Raw genomic sequence first — 21,326 nt, forward strand, 5'->3', positions numbered from 1 at the left:
TCTCAGTTGCTGTTCGGTGGAGGGGTATTGGGAGGGGGCGAGGAGAAGCAGAAGGGGAAGCCTCAGAAGGGGAAGCCTCAGAAGGAAAAGCCACAGGAAAATGAGAAGGGGCGCGGGCGGGGACGTGGGGGTGATAGAAACGGTTTTACTCTTTGTCACTCTTGCACTGGGGGCGGAGGGAACCCCCCCGCAACCACCCCGCTGCGAGAAGCTATAAAAAGCTAAGGGGGGCGGCGGTGAGAGCAGACGCAGCGAGGGAGACCGCGCGGAGCGCAGGGCAGCTCCCGGGGCAGCGCAGCATCCCTGGCAGCGCTTGGCTGCGGGCTAGTTGAACATCGCTTCGGGCGACTTTGCATGCGCGTGGGAAACCTGAGCTGGCCTCTGATCTCCAGGGTCCGGTCTGGGGGCGGTTCCTGATCTCCCACATAAGTGCCCACTAACTTTGAAAAGGACTTGAGTCCCGCAGAGGTTGGGACCTAAGAGGTAGAGAAGGAAGAGAGGAGAGGAAACGCAACTGAGGCCAAAGGAGAACGAACTCATGTGGACCTCCTGAGCAGTTCAGAGGAGGACTGGACCTCTGAGAGCCGAGGCCGGACCTCGGAGGAGGTGTGGGCAAGGAGCAACGGAAGCGGCGGTCCGTGGGGCTGGGTCTGCTTGCACCTCGGGTCACGCCTCCTTGGCGAGAAGGCGCCTCGCCTTTGATTGCTTCCAGTTACTGCAGAACTTCCTGCCCTGGCGGAGAAGCGGGTCTTGGTTGGGTCGCGCTTCCTCCGGGTCTGAGGCTTGAGACTGAGTTCACACGGTGCTGGGCCCCCAAAGCCAAGTGGGGTTGGGGGAACAGAGTCTGCAAGTCCCGGCGCCCCGAGTGCAGGGCCCCGTGTTGGGGTCCTCCTTCCCATTTGTATCCGCATCCTTGCGGGCTTTGCGCCTCCCGGGGGGACCCCTCGCCGGGAGATGGCCGCATTGATGCGGGGCAAGGACTCCTCCCGCTGCCTGCTCCTACTGGCCGCGGTGCTGATGGTGGAGAGCTCACAGTTCGGCAGCTCGCGGGCCAAACTCAACTCCATCAAGTCCTCTCTGGGCGGGGAGACGCCTGCCCAGGCCGCCAATCGATCTGCGGGCACTTACCAAGGACTGGCTTTCGGCGGCAGTAAGAAGGGCAAAAACCTGGGGCAGGTAGGAAAATACCCCCAATACACTCTTCAGCCAGAAGAGGTAGGGAGCGGGGCTCTTGGGCACTTCATTTGGCTTAGCCCATACGGAGTGCGCCCCCAGGTGTGGCGCGCAGGATAGCTGGGGAGGGGTTCCCAGATGCACGGTTGCGCTGGTGGGGATGGCTGTGTGGGTGTGCGTGCTGGAGGGTGTGGAGCGGGCGGGATGGATAGGGGATAGGGTACTTTCTCATCTCTGTTTTGGGATATGGGCATGTACGGAGCGCTAATGAGTACTGATGGGGAAAATGGCCAGGACGGTCCTTCTCTGCATTTAACACAGGATGTCGAGGATGCTGTTACTAGCTAACACACAGAAACTATTTGGTGTCAGGTACTGTTCTAAGAGTTTTCCATATATTTAATCTTCACCATCCTATGAGCTTGGCGCTGTTACCATGCCTTCCCTGCAAATGAAACTTCAAAAGGCAAGGAGTAGAAGCTCTTTGCCCAAGGCACACACTTAGTGTAGGTGGCAGAGCGGGATTCCAATTCGGACAGTCTGAGTCCAGTTACTGGGCTCTTATTCCGTGCACTTTACAATCCAAAGGAAAAATTTACCGGTTTCCGGGTTCTCCTTCCTTCTCAGTTCCGTGAAGTAAGGTCACATACAGAAAACCTCAGTACATTTCTCACGTGCATTTCTCACGTCTGGATATAAATCATCCCAGAGGAAACAGAATAATGAGCTGACAGAGGTAGTATCAGGTGCGGAGGACCAGGGTACCTGGGACTTAGCCAGAAGAACTCCGGAGGTATGTTTTCCAGTGAAAACTTTCCCGAGCATCTTTGTCTCTCTGGCACACAGGCAGACAGAGAGGCTGACAGGCATGCAAGTAGTTACACAAACAGACACACAGAGAGACAAGAGCTCGCATGCTCCGCGCGGCACCCGCTGTGGCCAGCACACAGCAGCCAGGAAAGGGGGCCCTGTGGGCACTGGGAACCACTACAGCTCCCCCTTCCGCTCCTTTTGTGGGAATCCAAGACTGAGAGCCAGTTTGCCCAGCAGCACCGGCACCTCACACAGCCCAACTGTCAACTCATAAAGGCAGCTCATTGCCCCACAGGATCGTGGGTTTCCTTGTTTTACGAGAGGAGCCTGCTGCAGCTGCTGTGCGCGCTCTCAGCAGCGTCTTCCCTTGCCCGTGCCCGCAGCGCAGGCGTCAGGGTGAAGATTGACTGCCAAGTCCGGTACTGGAGGGACCACAGGGAAGAGTCTGCTCCGCTTGGCCCCCTACTGCCCTCTCACGGGGAGAGTTTTGCTAGTTCTGCAGTTCCAAAATGCTTCCCGGGTTCTGAAATGTCAAACATTTCAGCTCTCCTCTGAAAGGAAAACAGTCTGCAAACACAGGATTCTTTTTAATGACTCAGGGGAAATAGAAACTGTACATCTGCATACACACCACAGGCATACATGTCCTGTGCATATTCTCACACGTGAGCACACACCTTCATCCACACTTACAAGACCACTCTCATTGCCCTTTTCTCTTCGTTAGGAAATGCTCTGCCGTTTTCAATAGGAACTGACAACATTCTCTTAGAAATCCATCACACAATGGGTCAAAGCTTACAAAGAAAGGGTGTGCTCAGGCCAAATCATCTGACTTTTCCCCCTAATGTTACTGACTTCAAATTCCACCTTATCAGTTGTTGAAAAGAGCGGTGTTTAGTTCAGTCAAGTACAGAGGGATGGACCCAGTAATCTTTGAGGTTCCTTTTGATTCTAACCTATGTACATTCTGCGAATTTCTGTAAAGAAGTTTAAACGTTTCTGCTTCTGATACCATGGGCCCTAACACCTAATGTTGCTCAGTCAAATTAGCAGTTATGTCAGTACTGCCACTAGCCATAGGGTTACATGGGCTAGACTGTGGGATCCATCTAAAAATCTGGCTTATCACTTATGTGTTGGTATTACATCCGTATACAAATATGTTTGCTTATTTTTCTATCTCTCCAAATATCTGCTCCTTAAAGAGGATGTGAGTTCTGTTGCATGTCTTCAAATTGAAGATTTCTTTTATAAATCAGTTGAAGTTCCTTTATTTTTTGAGTTGAATATCTTTTATGCTCTCTATATCTTAGTGGTTCAATGGAATATATTTCATTATATCCACTTAATTGTTATACAGGATCCTTAAAAATTGACATCGGATTTGTGAGAAAATTGAAGCATGTTAGAGACAGTGGGAACATGGAATGAGACATTGAGTTGAATCACAGGAAGATAGCTGGAAAATAAATTATTATCTTTTGTATATTCTGGCTTTGCACTTGTTTATCAGGTGGTCTAAAATGTATACTGCTGTGAAGGAACAAATAGAAAAAAAATCTTTTTCTTATAGAGGTAGAGGAATTCTTTGAATACTTACAGATCTCTTTATCTTCTTTCTTCCACTTCTTATGTGGTTATAAAAAATTTTACTACTCTTATTTTCAACAATGGAACAAAAAATTAGAAAGATTGTTCCAAACAGAATCTGCCACATCCTTTTATGGCAAAAAACTACAAATAAAATTCAGTTGAGTTGAATTTTTATCCATCACAAAATAATTGATTGAGAAAATTTGTAAGTAAAATGCCAACTGTTAAAACTAATTATATAGTGCCATCTTGAGGCCTAATAAGTCTGTCTCCCATCCCCAATCTTTGATTGATGATGTTCTGTCAATCACTCACTGTCTTAGTCACTTAGTCATGTCCACCTCTTTGCGACGCTGTGGACTGTAGCCCGCCAGGTTCCTCTGTCCGTGGGATTTTCCAGGCAAGAATACTGGTGTGGGTTGCCATGCCCTCCTCCAGGGGATCTTCCCAACCTAGGGATTGAATCCAGGTCTCTCCCGCATTGCAGGTGGATTCTTTACTGTCTGAACCACCAGGGAAGCCCTGAACAGTAAAGATACAGGGACCAGAGATTGTAAGATATAACCTCAAATATGAATGTCAGAAACTTAGTCTTTAATCTTCTTTTCCTTAAATGAAAATTGAATGATTGTCTACTTTTCCTGATTTATCTTCATAATGGAGAATAAAAATAAAACTTTTATTGCTATTGCAGAAGAAATTATTGAAGAAATTTGATAATTCATTAATCTACAAATGTGAAAATGAGGCTAAATGGGCTCCAAGGTTTTCTTGATTCACCGTAGTCTGATCTCATATGAAGAAAATATTCTTATTTATAGGAATTCTACTTGCCCTGTCAGCAAGATGGATTATTTGTAAATCTCTTCTGGAAAAATTGTCTTTGAATTTCAGGAAAGATTTAGAGGGCACCCAGAGAAAATGCACTATTCTCCAGGGGTGTTAGAATTCTCATCCTTAGGTTTGTTTTCAAAGACATAGTTAAGAGTTTCGATCCAAACTGCCATAGAAAGTTGAATGTCAGTCTCCATTCAGGTGATGGAAACAGAAGTAGCAAAAATTATTTTGGTGAATTATTCACATGTTTTAATTTGACTTTCCACTTGCATCTATTACTGATGGGTTTTAAAAGGCAGTATGCGTTTGTATATGTATATTGGTTAAATTAGATCGTAGGACTGTAACTAGCATATATATGTATAATTTATACATCTCAATTTATGAAGAGATTTCCAAACTGTCTAAATCAAAAGCATTATTAGACAAAATTTTCAATATCATGTGAACAAATATATTCTGATTAAGTACACTATTGCTCAACATCACTTCAGGTATATGAGGTATCGATTTTTGCAGGCCACCTTAAAGGCAGATTTTTTTTTTCAAGAAGCAATTTATAAAATCAATTTACCCTTGATGTGAACAGTGATTTTTTTTTTTTATGTGAATGAAAAATCTTTTGAATGTGTTTGTAACTGCTTCTTTTAGCCTTTACTCCTTGTTTTGTCTTTTTGAGACCAGCAGATTTAATTTGAACACAATACTGTATGAATTTGAAGTATTTGTAAAAGTTATGGTGAGAACTGTGAAAAATAATTATATTTTAAAGGTAGAAAAACTTCTTGGTATATGTCTCTAAAAAGAAGGTGAAATTGGTTTCATGTACATTCAGATTACATTATTTTCTAATATAATTTGGACACTTGAAGGACCGTGGTTTGATGAAATTATGTTGTAAGAAAAGAACGCTTGAAATACACTGAAATGGAAGCTTGAGGAAGTTGGTACGAGAACACTGATATTTATTTATATGTTGAATTTTCTTTAATAAAAACGCCACGTCTATTTGCATGCACTCATGAAAATGCTCATTGAAAAAAACTATATATCCTATTTTCTGTAGGTGATCGCTTAACATTTTAAAATTAGCCATGACCTTTTTTTTAAAAAAACCCAAGCCCAACTTTCCCCTCTTAGAGGTTAAATATTTGCTATCTCCTCTGTATTTCAGTTGACACTAAACATAATCAGAAAAGTAAGTCATCTCTAAAACTAATTCTTTCAAAACAAAACAAAAATATTTGCAATAATCTACACTACACTACTTCTTTTCTTTCTCTATAGATAGCAGAGAGTTGATGGTTGATACAAATGAAGGTTACCTCGTGAATAGCAAGAAAAGTATTTTAATGATAATCTAAGTGGGGACATCCATCATTTTATTTCTGTGTTAGAGAAGAGAGAGCAAAGGACAAGGTTACTTAAACTCACTCCAGCTGTGACTCTGACCTTACCATAGTCTTCTTGAGTACTCCTCTCTGATACAAACTCCTTCCCAGGATGTTTCAAATCGTATAATTTTTAAAGTAGAGAAAGCAACGTAATAGAAGGGTACCTAGGAGACTATCATGCTTTCTTCTTCTTCTTTTCCCTGCACAGTCATATTAAGTGTACAGTAAAATGACCTGTTACATTACAGAGGCCTTTATAATAGTCAGTATATTTAGTATTTTAGACTCAGTCTCTTCTGGCTATTCATTCTTTGGTATGGATATAGCATTGAAAAGAGTTACAATCTTATTTCTGTGATTTCCTGATGGCCCTTTGAAGTCATTTGGCTTCATTATACCTCTAGTCACTTGTATTCATCTATAAAAAGGTGATAAAGCTACTCCTAGTTCATTATTTAATCTTTAAAAAGATTTATGCAATATTTATATTTCTCTTAGAGTCATTTTTTTAAAAAAATCTGAAGCAACCTCCCCAAAACAAAATTAATAATGCTAGATAGATTTTTGGGTCATGTAGCATTGCTTTAAGATTACATAGAAATATGTTAATATGGAACATAAAACAAAAATTTAGTATTACTGTTTAAGGAAAGCAGAAGTTAATTTTGTTTCTTCCTCTATTCCCGCTTTACTTTCCAGGAATTAGAGAACGATATATTTTTCTCTAATAGTTGTTTTTTGGTATTTCTTTTTTCAGAATAAATATAAGCCATTCTCCCCCACACAGAGGTCAACTGATATAAAACATGGGTGAATTTTTTTTTTTTTTTATAGGAACATCTGTCTACAGGAGGAGTGTCAACATCCAAATATTTTAAATAGTGGCTTCCCAGTGAGTCTCTCATGTTAATAGCTTCGGGTTACTGCCCACTTCTTTGGGTTCAAAACAAGAAAAGAAGACCATGAGTAACACCAACGTCTAATCAGAGGCCTTAGGGACAGTTCATCCTGTAAATCCTTCTCTTTGTAATGGTAAATCAGAAACCATTCAGACAGAAGAGATTTCAATATTGGATATAAATTGCTGTATTTTAACTCAGTTTATGAAGCACTAAAAACGGAATTAGTATCTTAACTTTTATCCACAATCAGTGAACCTGATTAGGATACTACATTCGTGTGATTTTAATAGTAGCTTAGATTTATCTATGTGCTTCAGTGTAGGAATAAAATCAGCAAAACAGGAAAGTAGTAAATATTTTAATAAGTTACTTGTCTCTTTTCCAGTCAGATAAAAGGGACAAATGTGCATCAGATATCTTTTGAAAGATATTACAGGATCTAATTTCATTGGTTGATTCTACTTAAGTATTATAATTTTGTCACAGACAATAGCTTAAATTTAAATATTTCATTATCATAAAACATTTTAACTATCCTACCCTGTCTAAAGCAAGAAAATAAATAACAGCAATGAATGAATATGAACATTAATTAGAAACACAAAGCATTGCAATTAGGGAGAGAGACTTTTTAAAGTGTTAGATTTATCCAAATATCTCCTAAAAATTTTAGCTCTCTGTGTTATGCTTTATCATGTAGAATAAGGATGTTCTTCGCAGGACTGGAAGACAAGAGTGGCTTTCAGATATCATTTTCTTAAATTGGCTTGCAAGTAGGTATAGCACACATAGTAAGAGGTATAGCACACATAGCACACATAGTTATAGTAAGAGGTTCCATTTGTTAATTATTTACTCTGGAGGCACTGCTTCAAATACTTCATTTGAATTAATTTTTTCATTCTCTCAGTGGCCCTTTGAAGCGAGTAAGTCCTAATATTGCCTTTATTTTTATAAATGATAAAGCAATAATTCTCCTGAGACACAGAGAGGTTTTGCTATTTATACAAGTCACACAGCAGTAAGTGCAGAAAGCCACAACATGAACCTAAGTGATGTAGTGTTAGAGCCTGAATATTTACCTATCAGGCTGCGCTGCCACAGTATCCAACCAAATAAAACATGGGTACACTATCTATACAATATGGAGTTAAGCGGAAACATGGACCTTTATTTTATTCTTCCCTATTCTACTTTCAGCTCACACGGGTATGACTCTAGGTTCATTAAAAACCATAGCAAAACCCAAACCCTCTGTTGATGCCAACTGCTACTCTGAGTAGCCAGAGTATAAGAATACTTTATGGACTCAAGAGTAGCCAGAGTATAAGAATACTTTATGGACTCAAAAGCAGGCACATAGTAGTACATGAGTGTCATCTCTGCCTTTACTTGCCTCCCTGCCAGAGAAAATTCACTATCAACAAAGGCGCGCGTGTGCACACACACACACACACCTCTCATTCTCCTACTTTTCTCCATTAAATTATCGCATTGCCTCAAGCAGAAAGGAATGCTATTGCATAAATCCTATTTTGCTGTCCGTAACCACCACACAGTACCCATCCCCCTGCCTCTAAGTGACACCGTGTACCCACTGACATCAGCAAAGCGGGGGCCTTCCCAGCAGCCTCTCTGCAGTGACTTTCCATTGGTCTGGCTGGCATCCTTCACACTCTGATCAGAGAGGGAGAAGCCATTTAGAACCTGCTATTAGTTTTGTTTTTCCTTTACTTTTGACCTCCTTCTAACTGCCTTTCAGATAATCGGTTGATTTGTAGCAGCACTAGAGTTTCCTAACAGAATTCCTCAGGGAGTTTTTCTCAATTGCATCTGGCTAGCTTAATGGCTTTGGAAAAGCCACTTAATCTCTGTCCTTTTTAAAAAATCTATAAAATAGGATAAGAGTAACAATAGCAACCATAATAACACTCAACTTACTGGGCAACAGTGAGGAAGAGGAAAGTGCACTCAGTAATTTCACTGATGTTATTATTTCTATTACCATTACAGAAATATGTCAGGTCAAGTGCTCCTGCAAAGAATAGAAAGTGGCTACTTAATTTTCCCCACCAAGATGGGCAGGAGTAACTAAATGAATGCATATGATATACATGAAGGAAACAACTGAACTCAATTACAGCAATGCCAAGAATTATAAATCAGAAGAAAACAAGACAAAAAAACATATATATACACACATACATATGCCATCATGGTTCTTGTACTTCATGTTAGCATTAGAAGTGATAACAGGTGAGTGTTGCAAAAAGAAAGCGAAATAGTACGTCATTGAATAATTGGTGAAATTACACAGAAGCAAGAGTGTACCAGACATTAAAAATACAACCATGATAAGAGGGGGTCCTAACAATGATGGCAATATTAGTTATTTAAACATAGGAACCAAAACAGTTGAATAACATGTTAGTGTCAGCAGCATTAATTTTATATTCTCCAAAGTAAGACAGTCTGTGTAGAGGCAGACTTCTTGACACTTTATGCAGGGTGCTTGAACCCCGAAGAGTTTGCTAAGACTTTGGAAGACTTAAACTCTCTTTGAGTGTCAGCCTGTCATACTAAGAGGACTCAGAGATTTAGAGCTCATTATTCCCATTCCATCCCCTTGTTTTGAGTTCTTTTTTCATGATTCAGGTAATCTGGAAATATTTTGATAATGTTAAATTGAGAGTGAAAGTTAACTCACTAGAGTATGTAATATACTTCTTTCAATATATTAGATATAAACTGCCAGTAAGAGTTTCTATCTGGTAATGAACTAAAAAACTTCATTAAAATGGGGAAATTGTCATTTTAAATCAACTGAGATGACAGCTCACATTCAAATAACAGTGTTCACTTGCTCATTCTAATTTCATCTTAGCCTTTTGAAATTTGGCTCAACAAGCATTGTGCTAATTTGTCACTTGAAATCCAAAGTCTGTTTACTAGTAACCATCCTGTATACTCTGTAGCCTGTTATCTGTATCTTATAACTAATATATCCCCTACTTCTGTAATATTACAAACTTTTCCTTTCCTCTCTGGCTCGTTCCTCTTTATGGTTTTCACTGATTCCTCCACAGTGTTGTGCCTATGCATGTGGACGCTTCTTCACATTCTCCCCGTTTCTCTTTTCTTTCTGTTCCACGTTCTTTTCTCTCCTTGTGGGCTGGTGTGTTGTGCTTAGTCGCTGAGTTCTGTCCGACTCTTCGAAACCCTTTGGGCTGCAGCCTGCCAAGCTCCTCTGTCCATGGGATTTTTCAGGCAAGAATACTGGAGTGGATTGCCATTACCTTCTCCAGGGCATCTTCCAGACTCAGGGATCGAACCCAGGTCTCTTATGTCTCCTGCATTGCAGGCAGATTCTATACTATCTGAGCCATCAGGGAAACCCATTATTTCCTTATTTGAAATCGTTTGTCACTTATGGAGGTATGCTTGTTTAAACTACTGAGCCTCCTTGCCTGCTCAACTGTTTTGGAAGTCCTTCCAGAAACAAATAAATCTCCATATCGAAATGTAACCTTTTATGGTTAACATCAAATTGTCAGGAATCAGGCAACCAGGTCTTTTTGATTTTTAAATGTTATAAAAAAAAAACCTGCTAGAAAGTTCCCAGGGTCAGACTAATGCAGGTCACAAGAATCAAGTCTGATTACCACAGCTTCTTATGCTCTGGTCTGTTTCATCACTCGCTGCTGATGAAAGAAAGCTGTGTACATTCCTATCAATCCTTTTGTTTCTTGACCTCTGTGTATTTGAATCTTTGGGATTTAAATGGCCTCCAATTTTTCTTTTCCTCTATGATGAACTTTTGTTACATTAATATATGATGAGAAGATGCAAGTATCTATTATTTATGCTCATGAAATGTTACATATTATAATATGCACACAAATATTTTAAGCAATATGTAATGTTCATTTTTATAGCTTGAACTACTCACTAAAGAGTCATTTTTTGCTACTTCCAATCTTGTAAATAATTATTAATTTTTAGAGTCAGAAATCTCAAGATTTATGTAACATTTACCTCAACATTTACCTGATACACTCTTAAAAGTGCTTGATATTTAATGACTGAATAAGAAGATTCTTAAAGTGTGCTTAATCACTGTTAATCAAGATGGAAAGTGTTATAGAAAGAACCAAGAAAAACTTTTAGCCACCTGCAAGTTTCAAGAACTTGTATAACAGACTAAAGTGGGCATGCTTAGAGCTGGGATATACATTAGAAATCACCTAGTTTAACTCAGCTTATTTTACATATGAAGGAAGCAATTTAGGAGATTGTTGTGATCTGCCCTAATACTACAAATAATACTTTGCCTGTGACAAAGAAACTTCTGCTGAAATTGTATCTTCTGATTTTTAACAAGGGCCTTTCAAATAATAACAAAGCTCTGTAGATGAATTAATTTCAATGATTTTAAAAAACTAATAGAGATAAATTATATATAGAACCCCCTTTCAGCTCTCAATTTGTGTGTGTCAAAATGTATTAGCAAAGAATACAATGCCATGATGACAACTGTGTCAGTAGGATTTAGAGAAAATTAATGAAAGGACAGGGCTTTGGCTATATTATCCTTGCCTGCTCTTTTAGTCATGATACTTTAATAATGCATTTAGCAGGAAGCCTGGCTGAAGAGAGTCTCTCCCAAAGAAAAAAAATTTTCCCTTGTAATCAAGAACATACACACACACATGCACACAACCCTGATAGAAGTTTCAACAATAAATACTCTTCAGATGCAGTTGTTGTTTAGTCGCTCAGTCGTGTTTGACTCTTTGTGACCCCATGGACTGCAGCAGGCCAGGCAAAAACATTTCTTTAGTCCCTTCCTTCTATTATGCGCTGTGCTACTCTCTTGCTCTGTTCTCTTTATCTTTGAATACTGGTCATCACTATAGAATAGACTGACCAAAACCTGTTGTTTGAAAAACCACTGACCTGTCTGCTATTGCCCTTGCCTTGCAGCAAACTCAGGGCATGATGGTAGGAGATCAGTAGTACTTGAGGAGTCAGCCCCAGTGAGGGAAGGTAGACAGCGGAGGCAGGCAGGTTTTCATGGAATGAAGCATCCATCATCTCAGACTGCTCCCACCTTCCCTTCTCAACTGCCTGTCAGCCACTGCTCTCGATGTAGGGGAGCTCTTCACCTGGGATGGACCGAAACTCTGCCTCTCTCTCTATTTCAGGAGTAGCTGACTTAAAACAGTGCTGTGTTTGGTACTTGGATGTCACATGCATATTAATGTTAGTCTGTTATCCCACATTCGTATTGTTCTTTCTGGGTGTGTGCCATGTGTATCCTCATACTTTATTTCTAAGAGTATACACTTGAGGATACAGTTTGATAGCCGGTGAACGTGACATAGCCTGGGATATAGATTGAGAAGACCTGGTTAGCCTATTGTCTAACATGCTGGACATGAAGAAATCATCTGACACCTTTGAGCTTTAGTTTTCTCATCAGAAAAGTAGGGACTGTAATGATGGTGTTTTATCTTATCTGTTTGCAAAATATAAAGCATTGCTTATTTACGTTATATTTTTAAAGGCTGTTTTAAGAAAAAAACTAAGACCTTTCCACTCTGAATTTATGAATGATAAATCTGATTAGTGTTAAACCAAGAATAAGTTATTCTAGATGGATTTTATGATTCTGGAATTATAAATTCAGTTTCTGTTTTGATAGACTGCCTCTTTTTTTTTTTAAAGAAAGGAAGATCGAGTGTGGAAGGTGTTCCTTTCCTTTTGTTTTCTTTCTTTGCCTTTTTGTCTTGATTCTCTTGAGTTTCTTGGGAAAAAATAAGTGCCAGTAGTAATACTTCCACATTTCTGATTGGAACTTGGTGATGTTATTATGATAATTATTATTTTTATTCCTGCAGGCCAGACAGCCTGCTATAAGAATATCCTGCCTATGACTTCAAGAAGAGCCCTATGCATTTTTATTCTATCATGTATAAGATATGTTACTGTTTATATATTTTTTAAATGTCTTGGAAAGGCATAATAAGGGTCTCAATAATAGAAGTAAGTGTATTTTAAAGTTTTGGAACTAAACTTGAGCATCATATTTTGGGCACATTATTTGTTATAGGGTTCACAAAGCATAAATTTCAGGGAAACAGCCAATTGTAAAGTCAAGTTGTATGGCTGTGAGATCACATGAACTGTGACAGACAAAATATATTTTGCCACAAACCCTTCAAACAGGAAAGCGGGTATTTTTCAAAGCTGGTGAAAACATACTATTGTTTTGCTAAGTTGGCATTTCCTAGTGAACAGTGTAGTAGCTCTGATCTTTCATGTTACATGTGCACAAATCTCACCCAAACATTTGTTCAGGCTATAAACAGCTCAGGCTTCCTGCCTGCCGTTCCTGCTCCTAAGTAACTATCCTCTAATTTAGAGGATCCTTCTTCTTCTTCAATAATGATTGCTTTTGTTGTTTTATTGTCATCCCAACTCTCATGGCCTTGATTCGGACCATTATCATTTCCCAGGGGAACATTACAATATTGCGGTAGTTTTTTGCTTCTCCAAACCATCCTCCACGCTATTTCAGAAGTGAGCTTTCTAAAGTAAAACCTCTGATAAAGCTGTTCTAGAAATGTTCACTTCTAGGGCATGAAGTCTGCACTTCTCCCCTTGGCACACGACATTGTCAGTTACCTTATTTCTCATACTTTGGCCCTGAGACCACACAGCTGATGAGTGGCAGTTAGGGTTTAAAGCCAAGCAGTTTTACTTGAGTCTACTTAGTCATGCTACGCCGCAGCCTCATATAAATTGGAGGCCAGAGAATCCAGCTAAAGACCTTTTATTATGTTTGAGAATTCAGATGTGATTAAATTATTCTGGTAAGCCAGTCAGCTTGCTAATTGCTTACTTCTTAGAGGTATTAGATGCTACGATCACAGTCAACAAACATTTATTAGACACATATGTTCTATGGGGTCCTTGGTATGCTGCTGCTGCTGCTAAGTCACTTCAGTCGTGTCCGACTCTGTGTGACCCCATAGACGGAAGCCCACCAGGCTCCCCTGTCCCTGGGATTCTCCAGGCAAGAACACTGGAGTGGGTTGCCATTTCCTTCTCCAATGTGTGAAAGTGGAAAGTGAAAAGTGAAAGTGAAGTCGCTCAGTCGTGTCCGACCCTTAGCGACCCCACGGACTGCAGCCTACCAGGCTCCTCCATCCATGGGATTTTCTAGGCAATAGTACTGGAGTGGCTTGCCATTGCCTTCTCCGGTCCTTGGTATAAGTAGCCATAAAAACAAATATACTGTATTTGAGGAAGCTGGTTGGAATTTTAAGGTTGAATGAGATTCCCAGATATTGTCCAGTTCAAGCCTCTATTTTCAGGACAGTGTGAGGGCTGAACAATTTGATGAGTTTTCCTTTTTCTAAAGATTTTTAAGAGGAATTCTTGTATCTCTTAGTTATCTGGTTACCCTGACTTTAATTATGTTAAGAACAGGAACCTCCTGTGTGCTGCTGTAAGTGAAACTTGAATAAAATGAAGCTGGATATTAATCTCTATGTAAAAACAGTTCCTCAGTAACAGAAAAGGTATCTATTTATTTCAGCCATTTTTCACAGATTATACTCTGGTTCCTTTGACAGATAGTCAAGCTGTCCTTGAAGAGTTATACTGTATTCATCAACCCATTAAGAAAAGGTCTGACACGCTGGACATTATGGTAATCATGTTAAGAGGTGGTGCCTGCCTGCCTTTTCTGTTCCAAAATTTTGGAAGGAATTAAATTTTTATTATTTTTTTCTTGTTTGTCAGTGCCTCACAGCTCCTGGAGGAAGTCGGATCTTAATTTTATCATTTACAAAAGCACTTTGGAAACATAAGTGGGAAGAGGCAGTTGTTTAGTAGCTCAGTCATGTCTGACTCTTTGCAACCCCATGGGCTGTAGCCCACCAGGCTCCTCTGTCTATTGGATTTCCCAGGCAAGAATACTGGAGTGAGTTGCCATTTCCTCCTCCAGGGATCTTCCTGGCCCAGAAAAAGGCAGGTTCACAGGGAATTAGAAGCATGGTAAGAAACAACAAAATAGTACTAGCAGAAGGGTAAGAGTCTGGAGACCTCAGAACGGATGGTAGAAGGGTTGTGTTAATTAAAGTGGGCAAGTTCTTACAAATGGGGTGGAGGAACAGGTGGACTGAAATGTATTAAAGAATGTGGTAAAGTGCAAGTTTAAAATGATGTCATATGTTTTTTTAAACGAGCACACTCAAGCATTTATTTTTCCAAATTAGTCACTGCAGAAAACTCATTCCTTTGATATTGTCATTTAGACCTTTCTTTTGAAATCAACTTCAGACATAGTTTACATGTTTATTAAAGGCCATGACTTTATGACCATAAACAAGGTTATATATATTGATTAACATACCGTATTCAAAATCCTTGATACGGAGTGCCTTTGTGTTGTTTCCATAAACAAAATATCCCACAGAAGCTGAGGACATCAAAGAAATGTGGTACACTTGGTGAAACCAATTCCAAAGAGCTCCAAAAGGCATTCGGAGTCACAGAATCAGTATTCTAGTTATAATTGTAAACAGTTCAATGTTGATTGCTTTAAGGTGGTATATACCCTCACTTTGGTTGATAGCCTTAAATCTGTCATGTCACCTTGTAATCAAGTCCACTCTTTGAGAAAGTACCTGGCTGGAATTTATGTAATATGGTTACCATTTCTCAGGGAAGCAGGAACTTCAGGAAGCAATTAATGAGTGCAAGCCACTAGTATGTTCCCCACCCAAAACCCACTCTTTCTGTGAAAGAAGAAGCAAAAGCAAATCACACCAGTGCATTTTCCTACAGCCCAGTCTGATGACAACTATTACTTCATGTGCCACTTTTTAGTTAAAATACATGCACTGAGGTCAGGGGGGAAAAAAAAAAGACGGTCTGTCAAACGTTATTTTTTTAATGCAAACACATCCTATTAAAGTTTCATAGAAAAGACTAAACAGCTTAAGTCAGTAAAAATGTTTTTTCAATTGTTCAAAATTAATCCAATGCTTCCAAAATGCTCTTTGGAAATCCTTGAACGTTTCCTTGCCCATGTACCCTCCTGCTATCTTCCCAACACTCTTTAGAAGGAAATTGTTTTTTAACAAGAAAAATCTTCTTGAAGTCACATTTCCAATGGGGTCCAGGCCATACCAGCTGCAACACATTGTGACTAAACCATTGTCTATTTTGGTTCTCATAGTTAAAAGCACAAGTGACCAACACTCAGGTCTTGTGCCATAGCCACCCCAGTGATTGATTACAAATTGGATTGGAATGTATGCTGTGAATTTTCTTGTTAAAAAAATACAAGCTTTCAACACAAAAGAACAACTATATTTGATAGCCTGTCACTTAAAAAGTTAAGTAAGACCAAAATACAATTCTGGTTCTTAGTAGACAGCAATAAAAAAATGTAGCCAACCTCACCAGTAATTCTGTTTTATAAAAAAGTCCATTTCTGGGAGAGTCAGAGACTAGCTGGAGAAAGTGCTCTAATTGTGGGAGCAAGATGTTCCTAATTTTTAAGAACTCTTTAAAATATCTCAGGGAATCAACGCAGAGTAGCCAGAGCCTTGGACAAATTATTGATTTCAAATTCCTGATAGCAGATTAAAGAATGGCACATTCAATGAAGAGCTAGTACCAATCATCATAATAAGATTTAATATGAGGAATTGAAGGAGTAATATTCTAAAGCTATGTTGCATGAAAAGGAGAGGAGGACCGTAAATGATAGCTACTTGTGTCTTAAACACAAAATTAAGCAGGATAAACAGGCCGACCTCCAAACTTTAGTCATTGCCTGCCCCATGGATAATGTAGCCTGATATTAACCATGTTGTGACTGTACCTCTCCAGCACATTTCTACCAATATCCTACAAACAGCATCAGTGTGGTTGGTACTGTGGTTGGATATCTAAGCAATACACAAGCCCTTGCTTCTAGAAGATAGTGCAACCAGCATTTGTTGAAAACCTAGTTTATGTCAATAAATTTCTGTTAATTTCACTGTATTAATAACATTAGTTCATCATCTCAATACCCTATAGCACCTGTCATGTGCAGAGCCCTCAGGAAATACTTGAGGGAGGCAGTCAGGCAGGAAGGAAAATGCTAAAAAAGTGACCACATGCATTGTAAGCGAGCTCAGTATTTGGTATCTGTGGTCCCATGATGGATCAGCTTCACTCAGAGTTATTTGAATATAGTTTTAATGCAGAAAAGTTTTGCCTTGATGAGTGCAATGGAAAGAGCACACTTTTTTTGTTTTTGTAAAAGTGAATGAGACTTTTCCATGTTGGATTTTATTTATTTTGTCAGGAATTTAACAACTTTATAGAACTGTGCATATAAGTTCTGGAAACTATACTGAAGTCTTTGTTTTCTCATCTGTGAAGAAGAAATCACAGTTGCCACAAGCTTCAAGAGGAGTATATATATCCATTAAAAGAAATATAAACCTTTTAAATGTGTAATAATTACTAATGGTCACTTAAAGATGACAACAGATTGCTAAGTAAGAACCTGAAGATAGGCTATGGGAAATTCAGATCCCAAACCACAAGTAGTTCATACTATTCTAGATGTCAGTTTTAGTGGGGGAGAAAAAACAATTAATACTAATTGTTCAATAGTTCTGGATTGTTCGCCATGTTTTCTCTGACCAGAATTTCATTAAAGGTTAGTCAGTCAAGGTAGGGGCCAAATGGTTCTTTACAGCTTAAGGGAACTAGGGAAGAGAGAGAATTCCTTGCTGGTCTGATTGTTGCAAACCCAGTGACAAGAACACAGAGTATTTTTGGAATTTGCACATGCTTAACACCTGCAATATTCTGAGAGCTATAGTCATACTTCATCAGTCACCAGAATGAAAAGCCAAATGCCGATCTGAAGGAGAACTTCTGAGGCAATTCTTTTGGAGCTCACTATATACTTGTCATCTCTCAGACATAAGCCTTTAATCCCCTCTTCCTAAAATTGTTTATTTTAAAATGTGAGAAAGGCTAAGGATGTCACAGCCGAGTGGTGAGCTTTTCCTTTAAAGAATCCCATCCTTCAAACCCATCTTTAGCAAAGAAACTGGCATTTCATGTGCTGAGCAGATGACGTCCCGTGGCCCCGGCCAGCCCGCCTGTGCAGCTGCGCCTATCTGGCACACAGGTGTCCTGATTTGGACCTTCTTGAAATTCTGACACCACGTTTTCCTCCACTGGGAAGTATGACTTGGCTATGCTGTTTTCCAGTGACAACAGATATACCGGGCTAACAATAATAGCCCCAAGTAAGGTGATAACATAACCTTCTAACTCAAACTTAGCTGGGACCCAGGGTACAGGGTTTGTTCTAGGAGTCTGGGCCAACTTTTTGGTTTTGATTTCCTCTTTTATATTGTGTTTTGTCATTCGTGTCCCCTCCTCTCACCTCTTAGGATTTGGGGGGGGGGGGCGGTCTCAGAAGGGTGGGAAAGTTTCTTAGAGAAGGAAAATACTGCTGTAATACATAAGCAAAGCTAAAAATTGTACATACATAGTAAGGTAGTCTTCTAATCATTAGTATATATTGAGCAACCACATTCCAATGTTAAATAGTTTACAAGGGTTTAAAAATAAGCAAAACTAGACAATTTCTTTAAATATGTTTCATAGTATTTTACAAAAACGACTGTGAAAGTAAAAGGAGATTTTTTTTTAAATGCAGGCAACAAGGAAGAAATTTAGTTGTTCTTTTCTCATAATCTTTTACATAATCATTTCAGTCTCACCAAAAATATTTCTTAGTGCAGAACCCAGATGTTCTAAAGTTTTTTTTTTAAAGACAGCAATATTTAAGAACTTTCTCATTCCTTTCCATCTTAGTAACAGCTGCTTCTAACAGCCACTTATAATGAATATGTCTAAGTAGGAAAAACATAAGTGGGAATAATGAGGGAAGTAGATGGTAACATAATTTAGTGCTATAGATTGTGTTCCTGCCCTGACTCTGATTCGCTCTCACAAAAGATAATTCTGAAAATGACGTCTTCTTTACTAAAAGCTATTCATCTTTACTCAAATATGTCCTACAAATCTGATTGGCTTTGCCTTTAGACAAGTAGACATAATTACTCAGCTCAGCTCAAGAAAGAAAAGTTTATTACTCAGAAATGATTTTATCCCACTGTTTTAAGATAATTCAGCTATTGCCTTTGATCTAAAAGGAATGATACAATATGGAAGAGATATCCTAATTTTCAAAAAGTGATGGTTTATTCCATAGAATGATGAGTTTGATACTGATTGTGGCCTACATTATAAAGCAGATTATAAAATTAAGTACTTATGGAAATAGATTTACCAAAGACACAGGTTTACTTAGATTAAATCATGACAAACTAATTTTATAATTTCTTGAACATGGGAACCAGTCTGATGACACTATGATGCCATTTATAGCCATTTCCTTTGAGAGTTAATGATTTTTTGTCTTTAAATACATACCACTATATGCCAGTGACTCTCATATTTGTATTCTTAGCAATACCTCTCTCTTGAACTTCAGAATAATAAATGTCAACCTAACATTTCCACTAATACATATTTCATACTGACCATATCAAAATCATCTTTTCCCTTTTCCAAAGCTGTTGCACCCATGGATTTCCTCAACCCATTTGATGGTAAATCTATTTTTCTAATTGCTCAACCAAAAAGGCTTGGATTCATCTGTAACTTCTTTTTTTCCCATACATTCATGTTCAGTCCCTCAGGAAAGACCCTTAGCTCTATCTTAAAAACATATCCATAGATCATGACAGGCATTTCTGCTTGTGAATTAACAGTAGTTCATAGAAAATTGACTTAGGAATTTAACTTACGACAAGATCAACCCTGAATATTCATTGGAAGTATCAATGCTGAAGCTGAAACTCCAATACTTTGGCCAACTGATGTGAAGAGCCGACTCATTGGAAAAGAGCCCGATGCTGGGAAAGATTGAAGGCAAAAGAAGGGGTGGCAGAGGATAAGATGGTTAGATAGACTCACTGACTCAATGGGCATGAATTTGAGCAAACTGAGGGAGATAGTAGACAGGGAAGTCTGGTGTGCTGCAGCCCAGGGGGTTGCAAGGAGCTGGACAGGACTTAGCGACTGAAAACCACCACCACCACACAGGGCAGAGCAGAACTTCCTAAGATATACCTTCATACAAACATGAGACACATTTATTTTGTAGTCTGCTGCTGCTGCTGCTGCTGCTAAGTCGCTTCAGTCATGTCCGACTCTGTGTGACCCCAAAGATGGCAGCCCGCCAGGCTCCCCTGTCCCTGGGATTCTCCAGGCAAGAACACTGGAGTGGGTTGCCATTTTATAGTCTAGGAAGTGTTATATCTATATACACTTAAAGAGTATTAAAAACTTTGGTATCCTAAAAGCCAATTCAATCATCAAGTCTGCATTGCCAGGGCAGGAAAAATTACTCGAGTAGCATTTACTGACCATAACCTATAAAAACAAAAACATTTTGAAAATCCTGTTCTTTGTTATACTGAACTCCTCAGTAATTTTTTTAGTGAACAGACAGCACCAAAACCCATGTCTTAGTTGTGCTTTCTTGACACTTCTCTTTGACTTTTTGGGGTCTTCTTCTTTGGGTTTTTCTCTTTGTTATTACATAGCTAGCAGACAAGGAGAATGATTTCTTAGATTGGCCATTAGGTTCTCTAATAGTCTTATCCTGAGATGTGACTTAGTTCTCCAAACTCAGACTTTTAAATAACTTTTGCTCTTGTTTGACTCTCTTTGGAAGAGCAGGCCTAATTTATTGTTTAGAAGTAGGGGAAATGATATCACACAAGAAGTGTTATGATGTTATTAATGCCATTTATCCTGGTCTCAGTTTTTAATCATAATTATTAAATTTCTCTTTTTTAGTGTTCGCTTATATTGGAGAAGGAAATGGCAACCCACTCCAGTACTCTTGCCTGGAGAATTTCATGGACAGAGGAGCCTGGCGGGCTACAGTCCATGGGGTCACAAAGAGTTGGATACGACTTAGCGACTAAACCAGCACCACATTACCAACAAATGATTTATTTGTCATAGACACCTGAGGAAAATTGTATTTCATTTTAACTACAAAAAATATTTTATTTTGCCAAATTTGTGGGTTATTCTGTAATCCCATTTACAGGAATTTGTATTTGTCTTGAGATATGAAAAATATAAGACTGTATTAATTGTTCTTGTGATATTGACAAATTAACCAATGGAACAGATTAGAGAGTCAAGGAAAAGATTGAGACATGGATCCTTAAGAGAAAGAGGAACTATTTAAAAACTGATCCTGGAAAATTGAATGTCTATATGGACAAATCTGGTATTGTTACATTACCATACTAAATACAAAGATCAATTCTAAATGAATTAGTGTTTTCATGCATAAAGAATAAAATGAAAAACATTAGAAGAAAATAGAATAAATATTTTTTGAATCTTGAAAAAGAAAAGGATTTTAAAAAGCAAGGCACCAACCAGAAAATAGATGATAAATTTGACTATGTTAAAATTAAGAACGCTGGCC

General features: G+C 39.0%; 1 protein-coding gene across 1 annotated transcript in view; it reads left to right on the forward strand.

Annotated features, from left to right (window-relative positions):
- The first annotated feature begins 257 nt into the window (after nt 1-257).
- DKK2 (dickkopf Wnt signaling pathway inhibitor 2) overlaps nt 258-21,326 on the forward strand; it is a 128,253-nt gene continuing 107,184 nt past the window's right edge. Inside the window, exon 1 of the mRNA XM_055434179.2 lies at nt 258-1,176. Within this exon, the coding sequence (XP_055290154.1) occupies nt 955-1,176 (222 nt within the window). The 5' untranslated portion in view covers nt 258-954. The remainder of the gene's footprint in view (nt 1,177-21,326) is intronic.

This window comes from Moschus berezovskii, chromosome 5, assembly GCF_049115385.1.
Source record: "Moschus berezovskii isolate FMDL1 chromosome 5, NW_MosBer_1.0, whole genome shotgun sequence".
Taxonomy (NCBI): domain Eukaryota; kingdom Metazoa; phylum Chordata; class Mammalia; order Artiodactyla; family Moschidae; genus Moschus; species Moschus berezovskii.